The following is a 24,688-nucleotide window of genomic DNA, read 5'->3' as shown; positions in this document are numbered from 1 at the left end:
AGGAGACCTAATGCTTTTCTTCCCAGAGGTCATCATGCGTCTTCTGGGGGGTGGAGGGGATTTATGTGTTTTTACTGACCCAAGGGTCGGTCTGAGAGGGGTCTTGGTTCAGCAAAACTTAGCAGGGCTGGATTTATCCGTGCAAGGCTCTTTCTCAGTGGAGCACTGTTGAGAACAGCTAGGATTGCTGCTCCCATTTCAGCTGCTTGGCCTCGTGCTCCAACCTTTCTTTGCCATTCCTAAGGGACTTCTGTGAAACTCTGTTTGCCCTGACAAGCGTAGTCCTGCCATTCTGTTGTGCTGGTAACACACAATCTATCTGTGTGTGGAAATCTTCCAGGAGACCTGGGATAATGTCAGGCAGTAAAGTATTCTTTTTGTTCAGCATGTGTCAAGTGCAGTCAATTCTCATGATCTCCCTGCCCATCTGTAACTTACAATGAGGTGACTTTCCCAGTCTCTCTGTATGCTTTTGCAGGCTGACCTAGGAGCTAAGACCTCCTGGAGGGAGTTTTGTCTTGTCTTGCCTTGTGGTCACACTTTGTCTTAGCATGATCCCTAAGGAGACAGGTTGGTCCTCTGCTTAGCCCATCCCGCCTCACTCCTGTCAAGTTGTAACCAAAGGCAGAGTTTCCTCAGACTCCTATTCCGTCTACCTAAGCATTTTCTTTTCTCCAAGACAACTACAGGTGTCCTGAGCTCCATTTTGAGACACATAGGTTTAAGGCACAGACAGAAAGAGTCTTGTTCTTGCTGGAGGCCCACTGCTGTGATTGCAAGAGAGATGAGCTTGATGAGGAGTGGGAATTCATTTACAGTCATGTCTGCTTTGAATATAGCTGAGGGTCCTACTCAAGGTAACAAAAGCAAGTTATGGGAAGGTGCAGTGATATAATACAAAATTATGACACAGATTTTGCTATTGAATAGTTACTTATAATAGTTCATACTGCAAAACAAGGGTTAGTTTGAAACGTGCTTCTACCAAACCCGGGGAGGATATAATGATAAAGAAATATTTTTGGCACTGGAATTGTAGCAGAAAACCTTCATCTCCCTTAATAGTGATTTTTATGCTCACCTATATAGAAGTACCTTTAGGCAAGTGACAGGAAAGAGATAGGTGAACGTATGGGTGTGGGATGGCCACAGTGAAAAAAGGAAGCAGATTGGAAGACTTTAGGCTAGAGAGATTGTGCTGGGTAGCAGAACAACTTAGGGAAATATTTAAACAGGAGCAAGAACAGCAGATAAAAATCTTGATTCTCCATGGGGTAGCTGGAAATTAGCTTTTGCAGCAAAGGCCTGTTTGCAAAGGGAGAGTAGAGACAGCACGATGAGGGCCTGTCGTCTGGGTCCAAGGGATGTTGGCAAAGGTTATATGGGCATATGACTTGTCCCTCTGCCCAGCTTGTTTGAAGAGCTTTCGTGTGGGTTTCTCCTGATAAGTTACCGTTTCACTTCAGTTAAAATGTATAAACATACGGTATATTATATACACACACTCCTACAGATACGTGCAAATATATTTACACATGCGCCCACATATGCATGCACATATATAGGTTTCAATTTGCTGCTTTCTTCTTGTGCGTTCAACAAGGGGACGGTCTCTCATCTGCTCGGCCGTCTTGGAGGAGCTTTGGCTGTTGGCCTCAGTATTTGGTGGTGATCAAGCGAGGCAGGCGTGTTCCTAGAAGCCCCTCAGCCGGCGAAGGCAGGAGCGGCCGAGGATGTCCCTTGTGTCTGTGCGATCACGTTGCTCCCATAACCACGCTGTTTCTGTCAGTCAGCCACTTGGGTGCTAAAATGCCCACGGTGGCTTTTGCCGGGGAGGCTCTACCAAGCTGGAAGGACAGGAGGGGTGTGGAAAGAGGGAGCCCGGGCAGTGAGAGCAGGTTGCTGCCTTGCCCTGCGGCCGCTCTGCATCGGTGCCTCGGAGCGACACCGTTTCCTATGGCCTCACCTCGAGGGCCCATCTCCTGCGCTGCTCCATCCATTCACACATCTTACACCAGTGTGAATCTGAGCACTTCTATTTCCCGGGTGACTGTGCTTAGAGCACTCGGGGGGAAAAATGGGTGCTTGGTTCAGCTTTAGCAGGTGGCATAAAACCTGTGCTTGGTTCAGAAGGCTTGCTCAGGTGCTGTGCTTTGATCCTCTCCTCTGTGGCTTGTTTGGGTTGCGTCATATTTCACTAATGGGAACTAGATCTGTGACACTGGCATCACCTGGAAGCATTGTAGCAAAATGGGGAAGTTTACCTCCGGGGGCTCTCGCCAAGGTACCAGTTCTTGGATGTGTTTGTGGGTTTCTCTGGTCCTTGAAGTGTGACCAGAGTTTTCCCCTTGAACAAGCACAGGTGTCCCACTGGGCGGCCCCATCACCTTCGATATGTCACAGCTGCTCTGGTGACCGCACAAATGCCTGTGCAGTAAGGAGCCAGGGCTGGCCATGCTGGTCTCTAGAGCTGAGGCTTTTTTTTTTCTGTTTATAAGAGCCTGTTCTCCGAGAGATTGTCTTTCCCTGTTGTGGGCAGGGCTGCAGTGGGGCCTAGCTGGTGTTTTGGGGCAGGAAGCTTTTCAGCTTTGCTCTGGGGACTTCCTTTTCATATATTTTCCATTTTGCTGATCTCTGCTCATTTTTCTGGCTAAATTGGCAATACCTGCACTCTGCTTAGAGCCCGATCAGGAGCAAAGAGCCCTGGAGGATACAGTTCCCCTGCTGCCTCAGGGGCTCTTCCCAACGGGTCAGGATTGAGACACATTGCTTTGTATTTGGGGAAGACTTGTGTTTCCTGCTGAGTGTGCAGTGTCTGTTCTAGGGAAGCATGCTAAGAGCCATGCAAAGCTTCAAGGCCCTTTCTGACACTGCTCAGTAGTTATCCTGGCCCCCCACTATGTAAATCACAGTCATCAGATTTGCTTAGACAGGCACAGCGTAGCTGTGTGATTTTTATGAAGTTTCTGCTTCAAGCACTTGCTTACATTCTCTTCCTGGAAGGGACGAGAGAGCAGGGGGGTCTTTGGTTCCTTACAGGATGATCTCCCGTTCAAGCTCCATATTCTCTTCATCAGTCCCTAGAGTTGCTAATCCCAATAGGACTAAAGGTTTTAAAACAGCAGTTGATACCAACTGCTCAGCAGATGGGGAGAATCGCTCCAGTTTCCATCCTGTGGCACCTTTTTGTGTCTCGTGCCTGGCAGTGCTGTTTTTCCCCGCTGTGCCTCAGGAGGCTGCTTTTACACCCCCCTGGGAGAGCAGCCACCTCAGTCAGTGGGCAACAGGCTGCGGTTGCTGCTCATTTCCCTCTTTACCTCCCCTTTCCTTTGCGCAGCTCCTGCTCAGGCCCAAATCATCCACGCCGGGCAGGCGTGCGTGGTGAAGGAGGACAACATCAGCGAACGTGTTTACACAATTCGGGAGGGGGACACGCTGGTCCTGCAGTGTCTGATCACAGGACATCCCCGGCCACAGGTAAGCTTTTAGTCTCACCGCTCACCGCGCTCCCCATATGTCTACTCTGTGGTCAGAGTTAGAGCTCATTGGAGATGTATGGAGCTGAGCGAGGCTCCCTGCTCTAGCCCTTCCCCAGGCACCCCCGCAGGTTGCACAGTCTCACATCTGCAGCCACCTCTCCTCTCTTCAGATATTTAAGCAACCTGGTTCAGTGCTGGTGTGGGTACGTCTGTAGAGATGCTGGATCAGAACGTGTGTCTGCCTGCTCTGGGATAGTGTGCGATAGGAGCAGCGACTAGCACATACTGTAAGGTTGGATGTGCCAGAACACACACAAGGGAGCCAGCCACAATACATGTGCCTTCTTGGCCCCCTTCCCCAACCCAACTAGGCAGAGACATTTGTGGTGAGAAGTCATCCATCTGTGCGTGCCAATCACCCCCTCCATGGACTTGCTTGTGAGAAGCTACTTGGCTGAGAAGAGGTGACAAAGGAGAGGGAGAGAAACCCAGTCAGCAGAACTGGGAACAGACTATCCATCAAAACATATCCTAGAAGCAGTAAAAGGGAAATGATCTGAGCCAGGCTAGTCAGGATGATCAGCTCGGGCCTGTTACAGTGGTGAGCAGTGGCTGGCTGGCGCGAGCAGGAAAGACAGCAAGGCTGGTCCTTCCTGAGCATGCTGAGGGTGTGGGCAAGTCATGGGGATTCGAGCCAGAAGCAACAGAGCTCCTGCTTTTGCTGGAGCAGAGCCTGATGTAGACAACAAGCTAGTGAGTGATGCTGTGGTTTGTCATTGCCCAGACATGCATGGGGAGACCACAGTGTGGAACCACATGTGACCGTGGAGGCTGGAGCCACTTTGCCTAAAACATAGCATGTGTCCTATCTCTGCTGCCCGTCTTCATGGACAGATTTCTTCTCCATCTAAACTTTTATTCTAACCTTCTTTTAATCTTTTCTTCTCCCGTCTATTGGCCAGTCATTAAAGCTTGAAAATGTGGCCAAAATACTTAAGTGAAGTTGAAATAGAAAAGATTAAAGAGCTAACTGGTGTGCCCTTGTGAGCAGGAGAGTCTGAAAGACTTGGGGTCTTCATACAAGAAGACTTGGGGTCTTCATTACAAGTCTTCATATTGTCCTCTTGCCACCATTCACCTTGAAATACTCTGACTCTGGCCCCACAAGCCAGGATCTAAAGACTAAAACATGTGACATAAGGACAAAAAAATGCAAAACAGTCTGAAAGTTTTTTTTTTTCTTTTTCTATATCTTTAAAGAAAAAAAAAAGAAAAAAAAAGAAAAAAAAAGTAAAAGTTTGTGCACTTCAAGAGGATGACTTATAAAAATAATATACAAAGGGGTTCCTTGAGGGAAGAGGTAAGAGTAATAGCAACTGCAGTCGCACCTCTTACTTGGAGAGGCTACATGAAGTGCAGTAAAAGTTCTGCAGCTCTCAGCTGGTATCTGTTGTAGATTCGTGGCTTATGGACCATACGGGATACCAAGGCTTAATACTGAAACTGCTGAGCTGTGCAGGTGGTGGTATTAAACTAAACTGCTGGTTTTCCAGCACCAGGACAGAAGTAGTAAATACACAGTGTGTGTCTGGTTGAATCAGGGATTATAATGGCTGTGAAGAGTTGGGTATTGGTGATGGGTGAGAAGTGACAGCTGGGGTATTGAGACACATGGAGATCAGCAGTTGAACTTGGGTAAGCTCTGGCAGTAATGGACTATAGGGTCCATTTGTTCGCTGGGAGTTCTGGGGAAGGGAGAAGGAGAAAAGGGAGTGCTGCTGTCACCTGCGATCTCTGATTTGTGCCACTGATAGCTTGCATCAAATCTCCCATTCTCTTCCTGCAGGTGAGGTGGACCAAAACCGCCGGCAGTGCCTCGGACAAATTCCAAGAGACATCGGTGCTTAACGAGACCCTTCGGATTGAGAAGATCCAAAGGCTGCAGGGGGGCCGCTATTACTGTAAAGCAGAAAATGGGGTTGGGGTCCCTGCCATCAAGTCCATTCGAGTAGATGTGCAGTGTAAGTCGTTAAGTGGCAACCCAGACCTTCCCACAGTTCTACTGCGTGTCCTGTCCTGCTGCAGGGCTGGCAGGGAGCTGCATTGCCCTAGCACCATGCAAACCCAAGTCAGGAGCACAGGCACCAGTGAGATATCTTCAGGGTCTATCTCCCCAGGAGGTTAGGTCTGTCGAAAAAGAAAGATGACTTTGGCTGTCCTTGTAAACCATGCTTACCTATATACCATAACCCCTGTCACTGCTAGAGGGTTTCCTACCACTTGTCTGGTGCATAGTGTTGTAGATGGCTTCTGCTTTCTTTATCAGCCAGTTTGAAACTGGCTTTTTCTTCTCTTCGAAAGCAGCAGCAGCACTTTGAATGCCTGGGAGCGCTCCTGAAACCAGTGTCCTGCTCCCAGTAATGTCACCTCTGCAGGATAGTGTAATTAGAGTAAAAGATTCTGGGATGCACCTGAGGATGCCGAGTTGTGAATAAATAAACATGAAAGAGGAGAAACTCTGAGGACCTTTTTATTCAGTAGTGACCCAATGTTTCTTTCGCTGTTTGTGCTGCCTCTCTCTTGTGTTCCGGGGGTGCCCTTGGTGGATCTTCGTCTTGTCATGAATCCCATGTTTTGAAAGCCTCTCATGCTAGATTAATGCTTATTCTTGGGCTGTTTTGGGTAAAAGGGAGGAAAAATAAGCTTGTCCACTACCCTTCATATAGAAAGAATCAAAGGTCTAATGTCTAGGCCACTTTTGAGGAAACATGAGGAAGATTACCAAGATGCTCATTGTGGCTATCAGTTACTGCCATTTCGTACAACCCTGGCAGCACTAATGCACCTGCTCACTGTACTGCAAGGGCTTTGTCATCAAGAGGTTGATAATAAAAAAGGCAAAATATTATAAAGAAACGGGAACTCTCACCCCTACCTGCCCTGTTCCTCAAAATCCTTCTAGCAAGACTGTCTTGTACTGAGGTGCTCTGTGCTTCCTTCAGCAGATCAACCTCCAGATTTCACAGTTGAGGTAGGTGTCTGGAGTCTGAGCAGAGTTTTGCTGGCTGCAAGCTGGCAAAGGAACCTGCCAGGGTTCCTCCTGGGCCCACTGTCTAGCCCAGGGATGTGAGATAGCACCTTCAGGAAAACTTCTGCCTTCAATTTAGAACCTCCCAAAGTGCCCCATAGACTTGAACATCCTCTGGCTTTGGTAGGCTCATGATGCACAGTTGTATTATGCAGGTTGGGGAGACTCCTGTTTTAAGTGAGCTTTGCCTGCTGCTCTTTGTACTGTGCCCATCTCTTTTCCTCCCCTGTGTTGGAGGTAGTCTAGTATGAATGCAATCCTAACATCCAAAAATACCGAATTGCTTCAACTGAAGCTCATGCAAAATTAGATAGGATGAATATTTCTTCATGGACATTGAGTAGGCTTGTTCTGAGGAGTCCTGACACTCACCTAGATTTACCTGGATTTTCTACCCATTCCTCCTCCTGGCTGTTGGTGAAAGCATTTGATTGCTCTTTGCTGCAAAGGGAACTTACTTTACTTACTCCTCAGTATGACACTTTGCCAAGGCCTGTGTCTGTAGGAACAGGACCGTGACCTCAATCTCTCCCTATCTGTTGTGGGCAATTCCTTCAAGGGACTGACTGGACTGGAGCTAGAGCGATGTAGCATCCCATGGTCCTTGTGCAGCTCTGATCTGTAGAACTATGGGGTGGCCAAGGGCTTTCTCATACTAACATCTACTCTGCAGATGGACTTGGTAATACACCTCTGTTCTGCTCATTTGGTTTTTGGGGAGGAGAGTCTGTTTTCTGCTAGCGTTTGCTGTAGGTACAAGGGAACATATAGGAAAAGCCACAGTTTTTGTTGAACGCTCACCCAGGCAACCTTCAGCAGAATGAACCAGAATTTGAACACAAATCCCTTCTTCCCCTGCACCCAGATTCATAGTTAGAGGTAAGTAATCACTCTCCTGTGAACCTTGGTGTTCTTGTCAACCAGTGCTAGTGCTCACTCATATTTTCAGTATTAGGCAGCAGGATTATGTGGAGAGCACCATTTGGTGCAAAGAGGATATTAAACTGGAAGCACTAACCCATGTAGCAAGTTACTCCCTTGCTCCTAGTGTGCATCAAGTGAGGTTTGTAAGCACTGGTTAGACACTGACACAGAGGCAGTTGCTGTTTGTAGTATCTCCATGTGAGAGGGAGGAAAGTAACGGGAAAGAAAGAATGGATGTTAACAAGCCTATACTGCACATGAAACATCCCATGTGATTGTCTCCATGAGCAGCCTTGGGCCAAATTTATCATTTGTGCAGCTCACTGGCATCAGTGCCATTCCTTCTACATCAAGGACATGTATATCATCCTAGGTCTTATTTTAGCTTTTCTCGGGAGAGTTAGGCTTAGGCTGGTATTAAAAAAGACTGAAAGATTTGATGGAGGAAAGGTTTAGCAACAGAAGGAAGATATTGTTTCCCTTATGGGGAATGGATGGGAGGGAGATGGTGCAGAGGGGTCTCCTGGATGACAGGCCTCTTCTTTGCAGGGCAGGGGATATGTTTCACTTTGCATCCTGCTGAGAAATGGGGACTCAGAGAGATGGTAGCTGCAGTAGCCTGTGTAAGGATGAGCAAATAAAGATGCAGCAAGAAGAAAGTGGGGAAGAGGAGAGGCTGTGTACAAGGTCCTGGTCCAAGAGAGTTTGATTTAAAATTCAATCATCTTAGGGCTGAATGGAGACAGCACTATGTGGAGGGGGGTCTTTTTTCTCCATTTCTCCACCCACAAAATTTTTTCTTCAGTCCTTTTTTTTTTTTTTCTCTGCCTTGTCGGTGTTCAGCTAACAGCTCTACTCATATCGCTGATTTGTGGTGTGGTCAAGACAACAATTCTCAGGTCCCATTACAAGTCCTGTCTTCCAAGCATACAACTTGTTAAAATATGTAAATCCACCAGTCCATGCCTGTGATTCAGCAGGGAACGTGCGACATTATTTGGATGATATGTTAACAGAAACTCATCCTTACCCTTCTACTTCCCCCTTTTTTTTTCCTGCGAACCAGCTTCCAAACTTGAAAATCTCTTAAAACAAAACAAAAATACTCATGTTTTCAATATCTTGAAAATTAAGTGTCGTAAGACAGTGAGAGATGATGAGTGCATGTTCTCTCTTTCATCACATGCAGAGGACAATGCTGGCAACATGAGGGCAGATTGGATGTGTGTTCTTCATGTTTTCCTTGCAATTGAAGATGGGATTGCAAGGCTGATAAATAGAATTGCTCCACTAATCTCAACAGGCACCTTGCAAGATGTGCTTTAGGGCCTGGGGACAGATTGCCGTTTTAAGGAGCTATTTTGCCTAGTCTTGTCAAATGGGATCTTTATGTTTAATCCCAGTCAATCCCAGGGTGATTCTGGGAGGAGAAAGGCTTCTGAGGTTTTCCTCATGTTTTTACGACTTTCAAACTCGCTTATATGGTGCAAAGAGAAGGACCCTATTTCAATAGAAAAACAGTCCTTCAGGAGTGGTGTACCTTGGACTCGGGCTGCTGGCTGCATGTAGGAAGCATACTCTCTGCAGGGCTATTGCCTTGTGTGCTTGCAAAGAGATAACTGTTGAGCAGGTCATGGTAGCTGTATGTGATAATAATATCCCTGATGATAAGGGAGGTTTTGAGAAGAGTGGGGTGTTTTTTTTTTGGTTTGTTTTTGTGAAGGGAGAAAAAAGAAAAGAATCTTGTCACTTTAGGGGTGAGTGATGGGAACACAGTATGTGCAGAAACTGGTAAAAAGCGGCAGAATCAGTGCAGACCATGAAAAGGAAGAAGTACCCAGAGGCCATTTTAATAGGGAAAAAGAGAGAAGCTGGGCCCAGATATCACCATATTTTGCATCTCATGTTCCCATGGCAGACACCCCACCAGACTTGTTCCTGTATAGGAAATGACTGCACTTCAGCTCCTTGATCTTGTCCTGATTTCTACACCCCATCCCTTGACTTGAAGGTTTGTCATGTCTTTTGTGGGGGCATCTCAAAGCTATAGGCTTAGACCCATGATTTCTGGAAGGGCCCGGTGCTTTCTATTCCCTGAATGTTGTGTGGTGAGCGGGAGAATTCTGGCTTCTTCTGTCCGTTCCCTTTAGATAACATTTGTGTTATCTGGCCTCAGACAACTCTTAATTCAGCAGTTGTCATTGCCAGATGTGTGGGAGCTTTACCTCTCCCCATAGTCCCTGGAGTGCCATCTGCTCCACAGGTCCTGCGTGTTGATCGTCTTCACTAACAGTTGCTGCGAACCTCCTTACCTTCCCTCCAGATCTAGATGAACCTGTTCTCACCGTTCACCAGACCATCAGTGACGTCCGTGGCAGTTTCTATCAGGAGAAGACTGTCTTCCTCCGCTGTACTGTCAACTCTAACCCACCTGCACGCTTCATCTGGAAACGGGGAGCTGAGACACTTTCCCACAGTCAGGACAATGGAGTGGACATCTATGAACCCCTCTACACACAGGTGAAAAAAGCCTCCCTATAGCTTGTGTTGAGCACCTCAGCGATGCAGGTCCTCTGTTTGGGGTTGTGTGTCTCTCCCTGGCTGGGTTGGCATGGTAGTCACTGCAAGGAATGCTGGCTGCAGAGGGCTAGCAGTGCGTACTTAGAGTATGCGGATCTCCAAAACACAGAGCTGCAGGAAAAAATGTGGCAGCCAGGAAGTCCCTGCCTTGCCAGCCGCCCTCCCTCAAAGCAGTTTACTTGGAGCTGGTTGGATGACAGAGACTATTCACCAAGCTATACCTGGGACTGGGTTTCCTCTGTCTGGACTGGGTCTCCTCTGTCTCCCAGCACTAACATTTTTCTTAACTGAGCACCAAGCTCCATAAATAGGGATAAGAGCTTCCTGTTTAGCAATATGAGCAAATGGTAGGAATTATTGTGGATTTCAAGAGGCGAATAATGAAGAGCTCTTCCTAATGGCCACAAGTAGTGTAAACAGCCTAGTTACATGAGTCCTTTCCTTAGCATCTCCCTGTGATAAGATGTTATTCCAAGTCCTTTCTGCTTTTCCTGCTTGCCTGTGGCTGGGTTTGTTCCTGCATAGCCATGTTGCCGCTGTGAATGCCTGTGCCTTCACAGTAGCAGGTCTGCCAATGGAGTGGGAGAATTGGGGGAGAGGGCTTTTGGGTTTTTGTTTGTTTTTGCTGAGGCATTTTGGCCACGTTATCCTGGGCTCTGCTGCAGCTTTGAGTGCCCTTCAGCTGCTAAACAGTCCTAGGGCTTTCAGCAAGACCTTTAGATCACATGAGGCAATGGTGACCCTGAAAGGAGGGCTGAAAAGGCAGCTCCTGGGGACACCCGTTTCATCCCACGCACCTCTCCATACTCCCAAAGCTGGCCATGAGCACAGTCTGGCTGAGTTTGATTTCTGAGTGATGCCCTGGGCAACCTTTCAGTTAATGTAGTCATGTTCATATTTTATTGAAATACGCCAACGCCGTAAGTCATGGAAATGCGCAGTCAGATGGAAAGATTCGGGAGGGTGAGGAGAGAGGAGAGAGAGCTGCAGGTTAGCAGCAGAATTGCAGGAGTGCTGTAGGCCAGCGCTGCTATTTGGCCCTGAGGACGGCTTTATCTAGTAGGGTGCTGGGTAGCATCTGACCAGGATGTTCCTTGCCTTCAAGGAAGCCACTGTGCACTCTTCCAGCTTTCATTAAGCTCAGGTTACCAGGAGATATTGCTTAATGGGGGGTTGTTTTAGGACTTGAGATATTGTCATCAGCTAAATGAGGCATCTGGCAGAAATACATTGTGGTGGAGCATTAACATATAAATGACCCAGTGTCCTGAGGTTCCTGTCAGGCAACATTCGTGCCACGATGGGTCATTCTCATCTCTGAAAGAGGGTGGTAGGACTGCCGTGCTCATGGAGGAATGCCCTGGTGGTTCTCTAATCCCAGTGCAAACCTGTGAGTTTGGGTTGAGAAGAGTTGCAGTTAACAAAACTACACTTACACAGCACTGTTGGGAGAGTAGAATTGGAAAGGAGATGACAACTTTGCTGTATGGGCTTTTAAAAAGTGATTTACAATATAGGCTTATGCATGTTTGCCAAACATTTGCTAATCAATAAACTGCATACATACGACCCTGTACAAATCACTAGTTGACGTGGCACATTATAAATGCCATCATTTTTGTGGCATAGCAACCAGTCTCAGGGGATGAGACTTTCATAGGGATACTGGTCTGCTAAGTATTTGTCTTTTTAATTTACCCAGTTCGGATCATTGTTCTCTGAATATTAGCATGAGCTTCTTGTTCTGTCCCTTGAGGTTGTCTCAAGCGGATTTGTCAAGCTGACACCTTCTCATGTTGTCAGACTTTTATGGAATGGTTTCTCTAAAAGAAATTTAGATGAGCACAGGCAGAAGAATAGCAACGAGCTGTCAGAGAAGACATATGAGTTGCAGGGGGTGCAAACCCCAGGAAGCATCTCAGAACTTTCCATATCCCATAAATATAAACTTGCAGAACACATTTATTGTTAAATTAACAGCTTTGTTCTGTTTCTACGATATAGCAGTAACTAATAGACTGCCAGAGTGCGATTTTGTTGTTGTTTTGTTTTATTTTTGTTACCCATAGTATGAGAAAAGTCTGTCAAAGTCAGTGCAGTCACTCTGGATTTTTGCTAACATGAATCATATTAAAATCTGGAGAAATTAGATTGGAAAGGTTTGAAGGTTTCTTTGAATATTTCTCTGAATTGTTTTTTTTGTCTCTAATGTAAATTTTTACAGTGTAATGGTTGAATATTTTGACCAACATTAATACCTGAATCTGCTCTGGGTTTGCCATGTTGTGATCCCACTGATTTAATTTGGGCTCCTGCTGTTATCCTGGTGTGAGATCAGGCTCTAGTCTTGGACTTTGAAGGTTTTCAACTTCTGCAAGATGAACTTGCAGTGGAGAGCTGTGCCTTTTACACCCCTGTGTGCTTCCTTCTTTCTCAACTCCCAGGGTGAAACAAAAGTCCTGAAGTTGAAGAACTTGCGGCCTCAGGATTATGCCAGCTACACGTGTCAGGTGTCCGTACGTAACGTCTGCAGCATCCCTGACAAGTCGATCACCTTCAAGCTCACTAACACTACAGGTAAGAGCAACCATGAAGGAGCCTCACAGCCCTCTGATGCTTTGCCTGCCAAACAGTTATTACCTCTTCAACAAGGTAATATTGCACCCTGTCTAGGGCTACAGCAATTAACGGATCACCTCATGCTTACATATGTTGTTAAGAAAAAAAAAACGCTTAATTGAGAATATTTTTGGCCAGGGGTACTTCAATTTCTGTTAACACTGTTTATAGCTGGTGTCCCGGCCAGGTCTGTCAGGAGATCATTAAAGCAGACCACAAGTAGGTGTTGAGGTACTACATAGATTTTAATCCAGACACTTTTATTTATTTATCATTTTAAGTGACTTTAAAAATAGATTTGATACAGTGTAGAGCAGAGCAGATGCTGCTGAAATTCTTACAAATGTTTCATTTATGAGGGACTCTGGCCTGGTTTGCAAGACTGCACTCTGGAACTTCCCAGTTAACTGGTTCTGCTGGTGCCAATGTTTTTGGAAAACAAATATCTCCAGCATCTTCCCAATAAAAGAAAAATAAAGATTTTTACAGCTACATACTGATATTCGTCCTGGCAGTGCGCTAGTGTGCCTCTAGTCTTGAACAAAATCTATGTGGTGCCTCTTGCTTGACCTGCCATGACCAGTTGATAATCGAATATCACATACCAAATACTTGCAAGGACCTGATTGCAACCTGTCCATTAAAAAAAAAAAAAAGCAAAACAGAAAAACAATCTCTCAAATATGTTGAATATTTTCAAGTAATGAATAAATGTCAGAAAATTGCTTCTGGCTCTGGGGTATTCCATGATCAGAAAGAGAAGCAATGTAGTTGTTTGAATTATTCACCTCTCTAATGTAACACAAAGCAGTTTGTATCCCTGGTGTCATCTTTGTGCAGTAGAAACAGAACACTTTTGATGTCGCAAACTGTTGATGGGATATTGTTAATACTGTATAAGTTATGTTGATTGATCTGACTGAGCCCAGGGCACCTGGCAGTGGTTGCATCTCTTCATGTAGAAAGAAAAAAATAACGAGTTTAAGAAAAAGTTAGCTATAGTTAGTCATAGAATCATAGAATGCTTAAGGTTGGAAGGGACCTCTAGAGGTCATCTAGTCCAACCCCCCTGCACACGCAGGGTCACCTAGAGCACGTGGCACAGGACTGCGTCCAAGCGGGTTTTGAAGATCTCCAGAGAAGGAGACTCTACAAAAACTATTCTCCTTGTAGTAAGATCTCTGTGAACATTTCTTAAGTAACTTCTATTGCTGCTTGAGTTTATCTCCAAATGAGACTGTAGGGAATGCTGGAATATTCCCTTTAAAAACTTACCTTGTACTGTTGAAGAAGAAAGGAATCTCACACAGCTGTGTTTTCCTGTCTGAAGAATTAGAAAATCAATATATTTTTTTCTGGCCATTCTGTCCCTACTAGCCCAAACACAGGGAAACTATCCTTCATTTCAGTCTAACCCCTTCACTGAGCAAACTGGGAAAATGTATTTTGAGGCTGAAGTGAGATCAGAGTATATAACTGAATTTACGGCAGCTTCTTTGGTACCTAATAAGTTCTGAACTTGGTCCACATGCATTTGGTGCCTTTTTTATTTTAAGGTTTAAATGCATATTTACACACACTTACAGTACAACTTAATACCACAAGCTCAAAGCAACTATGAAAAATGTTCGTGTTCATAGCTGATTTTATTCAAAGCTGTTGGTGAATATGAAGTTGGCTGTAAGGATGGTTTGTGTTAAATAGCATTTCGTGTTAAATATGCTTGTGTTATGAGGCTTACCCTGTAGCTAGCATTGTGGGTAGATGAGAAAATATTTAAGGAAAAATGTTTAATTCTCTCCTCCTTTCACATAGGTCTTCTCTTTCCCTCTTATGCCTTGTGCCTTAGCAACTTCCTTAACTGTGGCCGTGTCCAGAATTCTGAGCAGCTTCACTCATGATGTCTTTACTTTTGCCACTAAGGAAGGTCCAAAGGGCCCTGAGGTGCATGGAAATCAATCTTTTAAATATTTATGCCCCTCAACTATTCTAGACCTTGAGGGGAACTGATGGATCTGGTCAGGTTGGGCCAAGGGAATCTTTTCTTCCCAGTTTGTTTGCTGTTCCTTAGCCATGGTCTTTGCTTTGGCCCAGTGTGCTCCCCTGCTCTGCGTCGGCAGGTTGGTCTGTGCAGCTGGGAGTCGGTTCCCGATGTGCAGCCTTAAAGTGAAGGAGGTTTTACCTTCTCTTCTGCTCTGCTGCTGTTCCGTGGCTCCAGAGCAGCAGGTACTGTGTGGCAAGACCAGCACCGACCTCAGAGCTGGGTTACCATTGCTTGCTCTCATGGGGTTTGGCTGATGTTTTCCACTCCCTTGATTTCTGTGAAGTTAAGCAGCTTGGCTGGTTAATTCTTCTGCAGTTTTACTGCAGCAAATTGGACTTCAAAGGGAATTGAAAGTGACTCTTTGTTTTTAATGGTCCCCTTGCTGCTCGGCAGTCTCCGCCAGCAGGTTTCTTCGACAAGAACAAAAGGATTTGCCACGGGTTACAAACAAATGAGATTAATCTCCTGCATAACAATGTCTGTGTACTGTTAACCTCTATCCACTGACAGGAGTGGGAATAGGAGACCATGCCAGGGCTCTGGTTGTGGCACACTGTGTGTGGCACACTATAGGAGCTTGCTTTGCTGGTTCCCTGTCCCTCAACACATGCCCAGCCTGCCCTGAGGCAATGCTGGCCCTGGCATGTCACTTCATGTTGCCTAATCTAGAACATGTCACTGCTCAGAAGGATGAGTGCTGGTCAGATATGTTCAGCTCAAACATTGCAAGAGCCCTACATATTAACCAGGACCTGACTCATGCTCTCTAAATGTGATGTCTTCCATCTGGATGTAGACTGATCTCAGTCCTTCTCTAGCTCTGACGGGGATGGGGGAAGATTCTCAGGCAAGACACTGCATCTACTACCTTGCCTATGCTCTTAGCTGAGAACAGTTCAGCATTAGATGGCAGGAGCAGCTCCTCAGTATCAGTGGGACCCACGTGACAGCTTTTTAACAGCAGGAAGACATCCTGCCCACTTATAGCAGGAGGAGCCGCTGTGTTTCACTGAGTCATGGGAAATCACTCAGAGCTCAAGGGGGACATACAAATCCTTCTGTGACTGCTTACTGTGCGCCAGCTCTTGGACACTGTTTCAAAACTCCAGCCATGAGGCTTGTCAAAGGTGCTGAGTAAAGGCTGTGGCCCTTCAAAATTTAAGGGCTCCAACCACAGTCCTCAAAATGGCCAGTACAACTGTCAGAAGAGTGTTGCCTTCTTCCTTTGGCACAGCTGGCCACATCTGGCACGAGTAGGACGTGTGCCATGATGAGCAGGAGGACACTTGGTTTGGTTTGCCAAAGCAGGATGCCAGCATAGCAGTAGTCGGCACTACTCAACTTGTTTATAGGGACTGTAAATCAGAGATCCAACAGAAGCCCAGCACAGCTCATTAACACAGGGTTCGAGCAGAGGAAAGGCAGAAATAATGATGCTGTTAAATCAGGCTTCATGAATATGGAAGAATGTCTGATTTTGCATTATTATGGCTGTTACTTGAAACACACTTCCCCACCTTTGTGCGGAGGACTGTTACTTTCTCAGCTCTGGCTGGATGGAGCCAGTGGCTTTAAAGAGCTTTTCAGGAAGTGAAATGGAGAACACAAAGGGAAGCTTTTGGGGTGAGTTCTGGAAGAGCCTGGCGGGGAAGAAATACAGTGAGAAGCATGCAGAAATAAAATAAAGTAAACCCAGGAACTAAGGTATTCAAAGAAGGAGAGGTTGTTCAGATACTTTGAATCAATCCCAATCATTGAAGCAGTATCATAAAAGAGGGTCCCCAGTTCTACAGAAAAGTGTATGTGATGGCTGTAGAAGTGAGTGCTAATGAGTGGGTGCTGAGCTCCTGTTCGTGGTGTGTTGTGGGGCAGACAAGTTCTGTTCTTCCAGGTCAATTTCTGAACTTAGAGGGCCTTCAGATGACACTGCCTCTCATGTTCAGATATGAGAGATGGAGCAGAGCATCATGTTCGATTATCTGAATCCCTTTTTGAATGAAAGACCTTCCTCAAAGCTGCTTTTTTGGATGACGCCTTTTTTGGATGAGAAGAGCGGTCTGATTCTGAGTCTGAGTGGATGCTGACATTGACCAGGCTCCTCTGAGACTTTTCTTTCCACTGGGGCGAAATAGACCCTCTTTGCTTCTCTTTCTCCTCTCCAGCTGAAGGAGGCCCATTCCTCTTCACCGTGACTCCCTGAGGCTCAGGGCTCTTTTCTCTAGGTTTAAATGTGCCTATATACTGTGCTGCTGTTCTGCCTTGTCATTCTCTGACCCCGTTGGTGTCTGAAATCCTAGAGCTATTGGAAGTAGCATTGGGTAAATTAGTCCTGTGAGGTACCTGGTCTGTCTATGTACAGATGAAAGACGAACATGAGTTTGAGAGCTGCGTGCAAATCGGATGTGATTTTTCAATCTGGGCATCCAATTAGGAATACCGCTCTGCCAGGTTGGCTTCTACTAGCAGGGGTACATCCCCACAGTGCCAGATGGTCAGGCAGGAGGAGCCAGTGCTTGCCCTCACCTCTCTTGGGAGGATGGCAATTGTCTGCTGTACACTGAAATTCCAGAGACTTCCCAACAGGCTTTAGATCAGGACCCAAATGCTAAGCTCAGTGCATGGCTGCAGCTTCCTGTGCTTGGTCACAATGAATCTCTTGATATATATATATTTTTTCCCTTCCCGAGGGCTCAGTCCAGTGTGATGTTCCTGCCCAAGGTACAGGCAGACTGGCTTTTGATTCATGCAACAGCATTATAGGAGGGGAATACAGGTGCTCCAGTAGCAGCAACCAGTTGACCTTTTACTTCAGTCCTGCTTCTGGAGGCCCTGCTTAGAGCCAGGAATGTTAAATACAGAATGAGCAGAAGGCACTGTGGTATCTGCAGAGGAGTGGGCTGGGGTGCACTACAGGAAAGTAATGCTGAGCCGCTGTTGCCCTCCATACCCTTCTACCTTACTGCCACTAATCATGGAATATTTCGGGTATCATCTCCATTCTGGCTCTGTGTGAGGTTCTGCCTTTGCTGTTTCCTAACCATAACAGAGCAGTGTGCTCTGACTCAAAACCATAGTAATGATGATGTTTTAGGTTCACAGTCACTTTGTATGTGTAATGAATTCATGGATCCCTCCGGTTCTTCCTGCTCAAATCAGATTTCTTTAAGAACAAATCCTAGAAAGTATGAAGCTTTGCATGGGCAGGTGAGTGGGTCTTCCTCACACTTCAAATCGTCCCTCTTTGTTCTCTTCCAGCCCCACCTGCTTTGAAGCTGTCAGTCAATGAGACACTGGTGGTCAATCCTGGTGACAACATCACCATGCAGTGCTCTCTGGTAGGTGGTGACCCGCAGCCAGAAGTCGTTTGGTCTCACTCACCTAGCCCGATGCCTCCCAACAGCCTTGTGCGAGGAGGCAACCTCAGCATCTGGAAGATCCGCGTGGAGGACTCGGGCTACTACAACTGCACTGCTATCAACAATGTGGGGAACCCAGCAAAGAAGACAGTGAACCTTCTGGTGCGATGTAAGTTGCTCTCTTTTTTTCAGTGGATGGATTTCTGGAATGGAGAGGCTACATTTGCATTTCTTCTGATTGTTCTTGTACAGCCTAGGGTGAATGTGATATTTAGCAGAGATCATTGTTCTGGAGAAGATGTTGTGCAAGTTCCTTTGCTCTCAGACCTGCAACTGCTCCAGGGCTACTGGGGCCATAGCACTGTTCTAGGAGAATGATCCCAGCCTGACTGATGTAAGGCTTTAGGGATCTGTTGTGAAATCACAGTGGGACGAGATCTTGGGACAGATTTTGTGCAGATGCGCCTTCCTGAGGAACAAAGGGCTGGTGTCCTGTCCCTTGCAGGACATTTTGCTGTTCCTAACTGGTTTTGCACTTGTGTTCCTCCCAGCCATGAAGAATGCCACGTTCCAAATCACCCCTGATGTGATTAAAGAGAGCGAGAGTATCCAGTTAGGGCAAGACTTGAAGCTCTCATGTCACGTGGATGCTGTCCCCCAGGAGAAGGTTGTCTACTCCTGGTATAAGAACGGGAAACCAGCCAGGTTCTCAGACCGGTTGCTTATCACCAGGAACGACCCCGAGCTCCCACCTGTGACCTGCAGCCTGGAAATAATTGACCTGAGGTTCAGTGACTATGGCACCTACCTGTGCGTGGCTACCTTCCAGGGAGCACCCATCCCAGACCTCAGTGTGGAGGTGAACATCTCCTCAGAGACAGGTGAGCTCTCTTGGTGGTGGCTGAGGGTCTTGGGGAGCAAGTGTCATGGTTGATGTTGCTATCTGTCCTCTACCCAGTCCCTCTGTTCTTTTGAGGGACCTTACACAAACCTCTTGGACCACAGTGGGGAAAACTACTATATCCTCATGCAAGCATTGGGCTGTGGCTGGAGATGGGTAGTAGTTACAGCTCCTCTTCCAGATGTGCTGTTCCTCGACAAGATGTTCCTTTGTGCTTTCTCCCAGTGAAAAGTCTAAAGCACAATCTAGCCAGAGCCACAGAGACAGCTTTAGGGTATGATTGTTTGAAGAAGCCACCAAATGAGGATATATTGCCAAAGAAGAAAGAAGGAGTGGAATTTCACCAGATTTCCCAAACCTCTTTGGTTGAGGGGAGTCTATAAGATAAAAGATGCTGCTCTTCACTCACTTTGGCTTTGCTTATGAGGAATGTCCCTTTCTCAGAGCTGTGTCTGGGAGAATGGTGTCACCTGTTGCAACAGATTGTGAAGAGCCTTCACATTTTGTGGAGCAATTGTAATCTGTGTTGGGTTTTCTCTGCAGGAGTCCAAACACTAGAAATGCCTCCCCTCCTTAAAATCAAGATCAATATCCACTGCTCCCTCTTCCTGTGGCTTGGTGAGAACAGGACTCAGTCTCAGGTGTGTCGGTCACCTCTAATGACTGTAATACCTGGTCTCAGGCCTGCCTCTGAGCTTCTGGTGAAGCAGGGGATCCAGCTTTGCTCTCTGTTATTTCCTTCTCATCTTGCAGCCTTCCTTGGACCTCAAGGGGATGATAGAGTGGCCTTGAGCTAATAATTTTAGAGCTCCTGAGGGAACCTAGCTGCCTCAAGAGTCTGTCCTGAACTGTCACAGAATTTTTCAACTTAATCTCTAATGGTCTCTGGACCTTATTTACTTGCTTAGATAAAGCATCGGGACTGGCTTTTGTTGTGTTGGGAATGCTGTGGCTCTTGGCAGAAGTGCTTGGGTCAGTCCCATTCAAAGGTCTGCTGTGAGCACTTGTTAGCAAACCCCAAGACCAAGCCCTGACCATGCCATAGACCTGTGAAATGCTGGTGGCCAGTGTCCCCTTCCTGCTAACAGCCGTGGCAGGTGGGGCCGTGTCTGTGCCAATGAAGACTGCCCCACTGACCTGCTGGGAACCAGGATGGGAGCCCAACCCTGGTACCTGGTGGTCAGCAGAAACATGGGGCTCCCAGTCGTCGCGTGGCTGCTGTGGCCAGGAGCAATCCTTTCTGCCCGAGATCACTAGATGGCAGAGTGCAGTTGTCTATAAGACTGCAAGGGTGGGAGGTGGCAGGACTGGAGATCCTGGATGTCTCCACCGCCAGGCTGGGCAGTCTGTTGGCAGAGGCACCAAGGGGACGCTACCGTCAGGGTTGCCCCTCATCTGGCCCTGCCAGTCAAGGGTGAGCCCTGTGAGGATGTCCCTGCCGAGGAAGGGCTGGAGGGCAGTGTGAGGCATTTTGAAGCTCCTCTTCATCAGCATGGGCCAGCAGACCTCCTGGGGAATAAAAGCTGCCGCTCCCATCAGAGCGGCCCCACATGCAGCTTGATCAGCAGAAAAGGTCCATGCAGCCTCCTTATCCCCCTGGGGAGCAAGGAGCCTCTGGTGTGGGGGTGCCATGTGAAAACTCACTGGGTTTTCCCCAGGGGCCAAATCGAAGCAGGATCGAAGCAGCCCTGCTTCCACACAGCTATGAGGTCTGAGCTCACCAAGGTGGATCCCTCCGCTGAGCAGCTTGGAGGAGATGGCTTTAATTAAGAAAGGTGTTTGAATGCAGTTTGCAACTTTCCCATGAAGAAAATTGCCTCTCGCCAGGTGAGCAGCCACTCGCAATGCCAGGCAGTGAGAGCACTGTTGTCCCTTCGCATCATGTGGAACAGGTTATGATAAAACTTCCTAGTCCATGGCAGACCTGCAGATTGAATATGTGGCCTCTCAATTTCACAGGGGAGTCACTACTGAGGGAGGTTGGACTTGAGCCATCCTAAATTTGCTATTAAAACAGTTGTGGGCTCTAACGTGTACAATTATTTTCTCTGTTGCTGGAGCTGAATTGAGTTAATATTGGTCAGATCAGACTGTTACTGCTTCTGTAGTTCTGAACTTTGTTTTAAAAGGAAGTCAAGTATTTGGCAATTTTGGAATCATCAATCCAAGTGCCATTATCACCAGCTAAAACACTTGAGACAGGAGCTTTCCACAAAAAGATTACGGCTGTGTTTACTGAAGCCTAATACAAATACTATGTCAATATTACATGAGTTTCAACATGAACATCCATTTCCTGGGTTCTTGGTGAAACTGAGGGCATGAACAACAAATCAGTTCCCCCTGAAATCTCTGCTCCTTTTAGTTGCAGCCCTTTAGATTTCTTTGGGCTTCTTTGATCACTTTTGTTTGTCAATGAATAAAGGGCCTGTGACTTTAGCTCTCTGGCCCCAGCCAGGCAGCAGTTCTGCTGTTTGAGTTGTTCTCAGCCAAGCCTGGAAGGGATACACAGGAGTAGTCTTTGTTGGGACCTATCTCTCCCTTGAGTGAGTCAGAGAAAACCAATGTGCTGTAAATCTACACGTAAAAGTAAGCAGGCATTTTAAAAGAACTGGCTCCTTGCTGCGGCTTGGGAGAGGAAAGGGGTCCTGGATGTCTGACAAGGCTGGAGATCAGATGTACAAAGTGTTAACCCTATGGGCCTTGGCTCCACACTAATGCATGTGAGGTAATTAGTGCTTTGGCAGATGTGAATTTTCTTTCCTGGCCAGAAAAGTTTGAAGTTCCATTCAGGGAAATTCACTGGCCAGAAATGCAAAAAAAAAAAAAATGGATCAAAGAGGCTTTTGCCTTGGGGTTCATTAGTGCTAGCCCTGCTGTTTAACAGCATTTTGCATCTGATGAAGTCGGAGCTGAGGAATGTCCCAGTACAGCTGGCCCTTGTTGTTGGCATTGGCAGGGGTCTCCTTTGGTGCTTTACAGCTTCAAATCTGTGCATTACTTATAGGACACGTGTCCCTGTAAAGATGGCATTGGTCCTGCCTGTACCACTTTGAGTAGAGAGCTTTGGGAGTTTAGGACTTGCAGGGTGGCTTGGATACAAGCATCTCTCAGTGTTCCTCGCTGGCTGGAAACCAGGAGTAAAAGCAGTCCCTTCTTATCTTCACTTTAGTGCCGCCAACCATCAGTGTCCCCAAAGGCCAGTCCACCATCACTGTCCGGGAGGGCTCCAGGGCCGAGCTGCAGTGCGACGTTCGAGGGAAGCCCAAGCCACCCATCCTGTGGTCGCGGGTAGACAAGGAAACACCCATGCCTTCAGGGACGATGACGGTGGAGACGTACGACGGGAAGCTGCGCCTGGAGAGCGTGAACCGAGAAATGAGCGGCACCTATAAGTGTCAGACAGCCAGGTACAACGGCTTTAACATCAGGCCCCGGGAAGCGTTGGTGCAGCTCAACGTGCAGTGTGAGTATTACCGAGTGGTGCTGGAGCGCTCGTGTGCGCAAAGCCTGTGGGCTAGGCGTTCACGTGCTCATTGCTGCTTTTGGACAGGTTGTCCTTTCTTACCAGGGTTAGCAGAGACATCGCTTTCATTTGGGGTGCCCACTGAACAGCATATATTTAAGTGGCCTAAGGGTCAGCGTGTGATGAGTGGCAGGGAGGAGGGTGTTGTGTGTGTTCATACACACTGCTCTCCTTTCCCCTCTGGGTAGTTAGTTCTCTGTACAACAGCTGTGCCAGGTGTTCGTGTGCATTGCCTACATACAAAATACATTCAGGACGTGTTAGTATGACTGTAAAGTTAAGCATTTTGTATCAGATTGCGTCAAATGGGTGTTAATTAGACCGTTTCCACCCCATCACCCCTTGTGCAACTTTGTTCTCCCAGCTGTCATTTTTGTATGTGCCTGAACCATTTTGCCTGAATATTCCCCTGTGAGGGGTAACCACAATCACAACAAAATCAGCACTAAGCAGACCCTAGCAGGAATACATAATCCCAAATGGTTTCCATGCAGTAAAGCTGCAATTAACAGAAAACTGATTCATAGCATGTGGTGTGCTGGGTAATTTCAGTAATGAGTGGTGCTGCCAGCCCCACTTGCAGGTGATACCTGCACATAAAGGGGAAGGTGGAGGGAAGGATGTCTGCGCTGCGTGACTGTCTCAATCCTTTCCCTGTAGCAGTTCCTCCCTCCCTCCACAGAAGTGCATCCACTCAGCTGCTGGCTGTTGAGGTGTTTTGACAGGAGAGGAGCATCCTTTCATGCAGAGCCCATCGCATCGGGAGGGCATGATTGCAGGATTCCTGTGGAATCTTCCCGGGACCCCGGCAGACATGGGAATGGTAGGGAGCGGGTTAATTTGCACCCGGATGTGCTGTCTCAAGGCTGTGAGTGAAGAGCCTCCATGCACAGCCCAGCACAGCAGTGCTCATTAGGCACAGCTGCCACCCTCCTCCTAGGCCGATCACCCTGGGAGAAGTGAAGTGAAACCTCAGCTGATAACCTGTCTGAAGCCAACCAGACACACACCGGTGACAGATGTGAGCTGTTGGGAGCACAGCAGTAACTAACAGAGACGAACCAAACCCTGCAGGAACTTTGAATATTCAAAGAGACCCCTTTGAAACAATCTGTTTGTCCGTTTAAGAGCATGTAAGGAATTACAGGATGCAGACAGGGCAATTTATGTAGATTTTAAGCTAGGTAAGTGTGTGTGGAGAAGTTTCCCCTAGATAGGTTGGAGTTGCAGCTCTTGGTTTAAGCGTGTCTGGAAGCTTAGGCTGGGACAAGTATAAAAGTGCCCACTGGCACACAGGAAAGAAGGACACTGTTGCTCACTGCAGGAACTCATGTGAGATGGCTCTTTACTCCACAGCAAATTTTTGCCCCATCTGACCTGCCAGGTCCCCCGTTCATTGTTGGTGTATGGCGGAAGCTGTGTGGTCCCTACAGACTGCCACTGCCCTTGGAGAGAGAATGGACCTGCTGAGCCTGTGATTGATGTGGGTTTATTAGATGGTCTGGAGGGAAATCACAGCCCACCCTCTTGACCAGGAGGGAGAGTACCCACTCCTCATGCAAGAGAGATGGTAGGTAGGAGCCAGGAGCTGTTGTAGGGCTGACCCCTTGACTGTGACCCCTGGGAAGGCAGAGATACAATTGACTTCAGTACAGTTTAAAGAGCCATTCAGCACGCTCTTCTGACAGTTCTCCCTCTGGCTAATAAGAATGCTTCGTGGTGATTTTACCCAAGTAATAGTAGTAACCTAAGTAATGGTAGTCCATGTGGTAGCCCACCCAAACTACCCTCTTCCCTTCTCAGTAAGTTCCTTAGTTGGCTCTGGGTTATGTACTGAGCTTCCAGCAGACTGAGCTGCCTCCTCCTGCCTAGAAACTGTGGAAGGAGCTTACAGGGGCACAGTCTGTTCTGTGCCTGAGCAGGTAGCTTTGGTTTTGGGACTGCCAATTTGCTACTTCCCTCAGCATGAAAAGCAAACTGCAAAGCAAGTAAATACAGCAAGCATCGCCCCCATCTCCTTTGTAGACCCTACCGCCTCAAAGGAAAAAAGAGAAAAATATACTCCCTGTTTACGCCTTTCCATCTTCTTCATGCGGTTGGAAGGGGGTGGGTGCCCTGGCAGGGGCCTGCTGTGGTTAATTGAAACACTGCTCTCCAGCTGGGGCAGCTCA

General features: G+C 47.1%; 1 protein-coding gene across 1 annotated transcript in view; it reads left to right on the top strand.

The window, feature by feature from the left end:
* The window catches only part of MDGA1 (MAM domain containing glycosylphosphatidylinositol anchor 1), a 126,950-nt gene that overhangs the window by 35,147 nt on the left and 67,115 nt on the right, over nucleotides 1–24,688 (top strand). Inside the window, exons 2-8 of the mRNA XM_088524267.1 lie at nucleotides 3,338–3,477; nucleotides 5,326–5,500; nucleotides 9,815–10,011; nucleotides 12,516–12,648; nucleotides 17,990–18,259; nucleotides 18,642–18,971; nucleotides 22,164–22,457. Coding sequence (XP_088380393.1) covers nucleotides 3,338–3,477; nucleotides 5,326–5,500; nucleotides 9,815–10,011; nucleotides 12,516–12,648; nucleotides 17,990–18,259; nucleotides 18,642–18,971; nucleotides 22,164–22,457 — 1,539 coding nt within the window. The remainder of the gene's footprint in view (nucleotides 1–3,337; nucleotides 3,478–5,325; nucleotides 5,501–9,814; nucleotides 10,012–12,515; nucleotides 12,649–17,989; nucleotides 18,260–18,641; nucleotides 18,972–22,163; nucleotides 22,458–24,688) is intronic.

This window comes from Tinamus guttatus, unplaced genomic scaffold, assembly GCF_059628265.1.
Source record: "Tinamus guttatus ecotype Peru unplaced genomic scaffold, ASM5962826v1 Tinamus_guttatus_pri_ptg000208l, whole genome shotgun sequence".
Taxonomy (NCBI): Eukaryota; Metazoa; Chordata; class Aves; order Tinamiformes; family Tinamidae; genus Tinamus; species Tinamus guttatus.
This window is presented reverse-complemented; position numbering and strand designations above follow the sequence as displayed.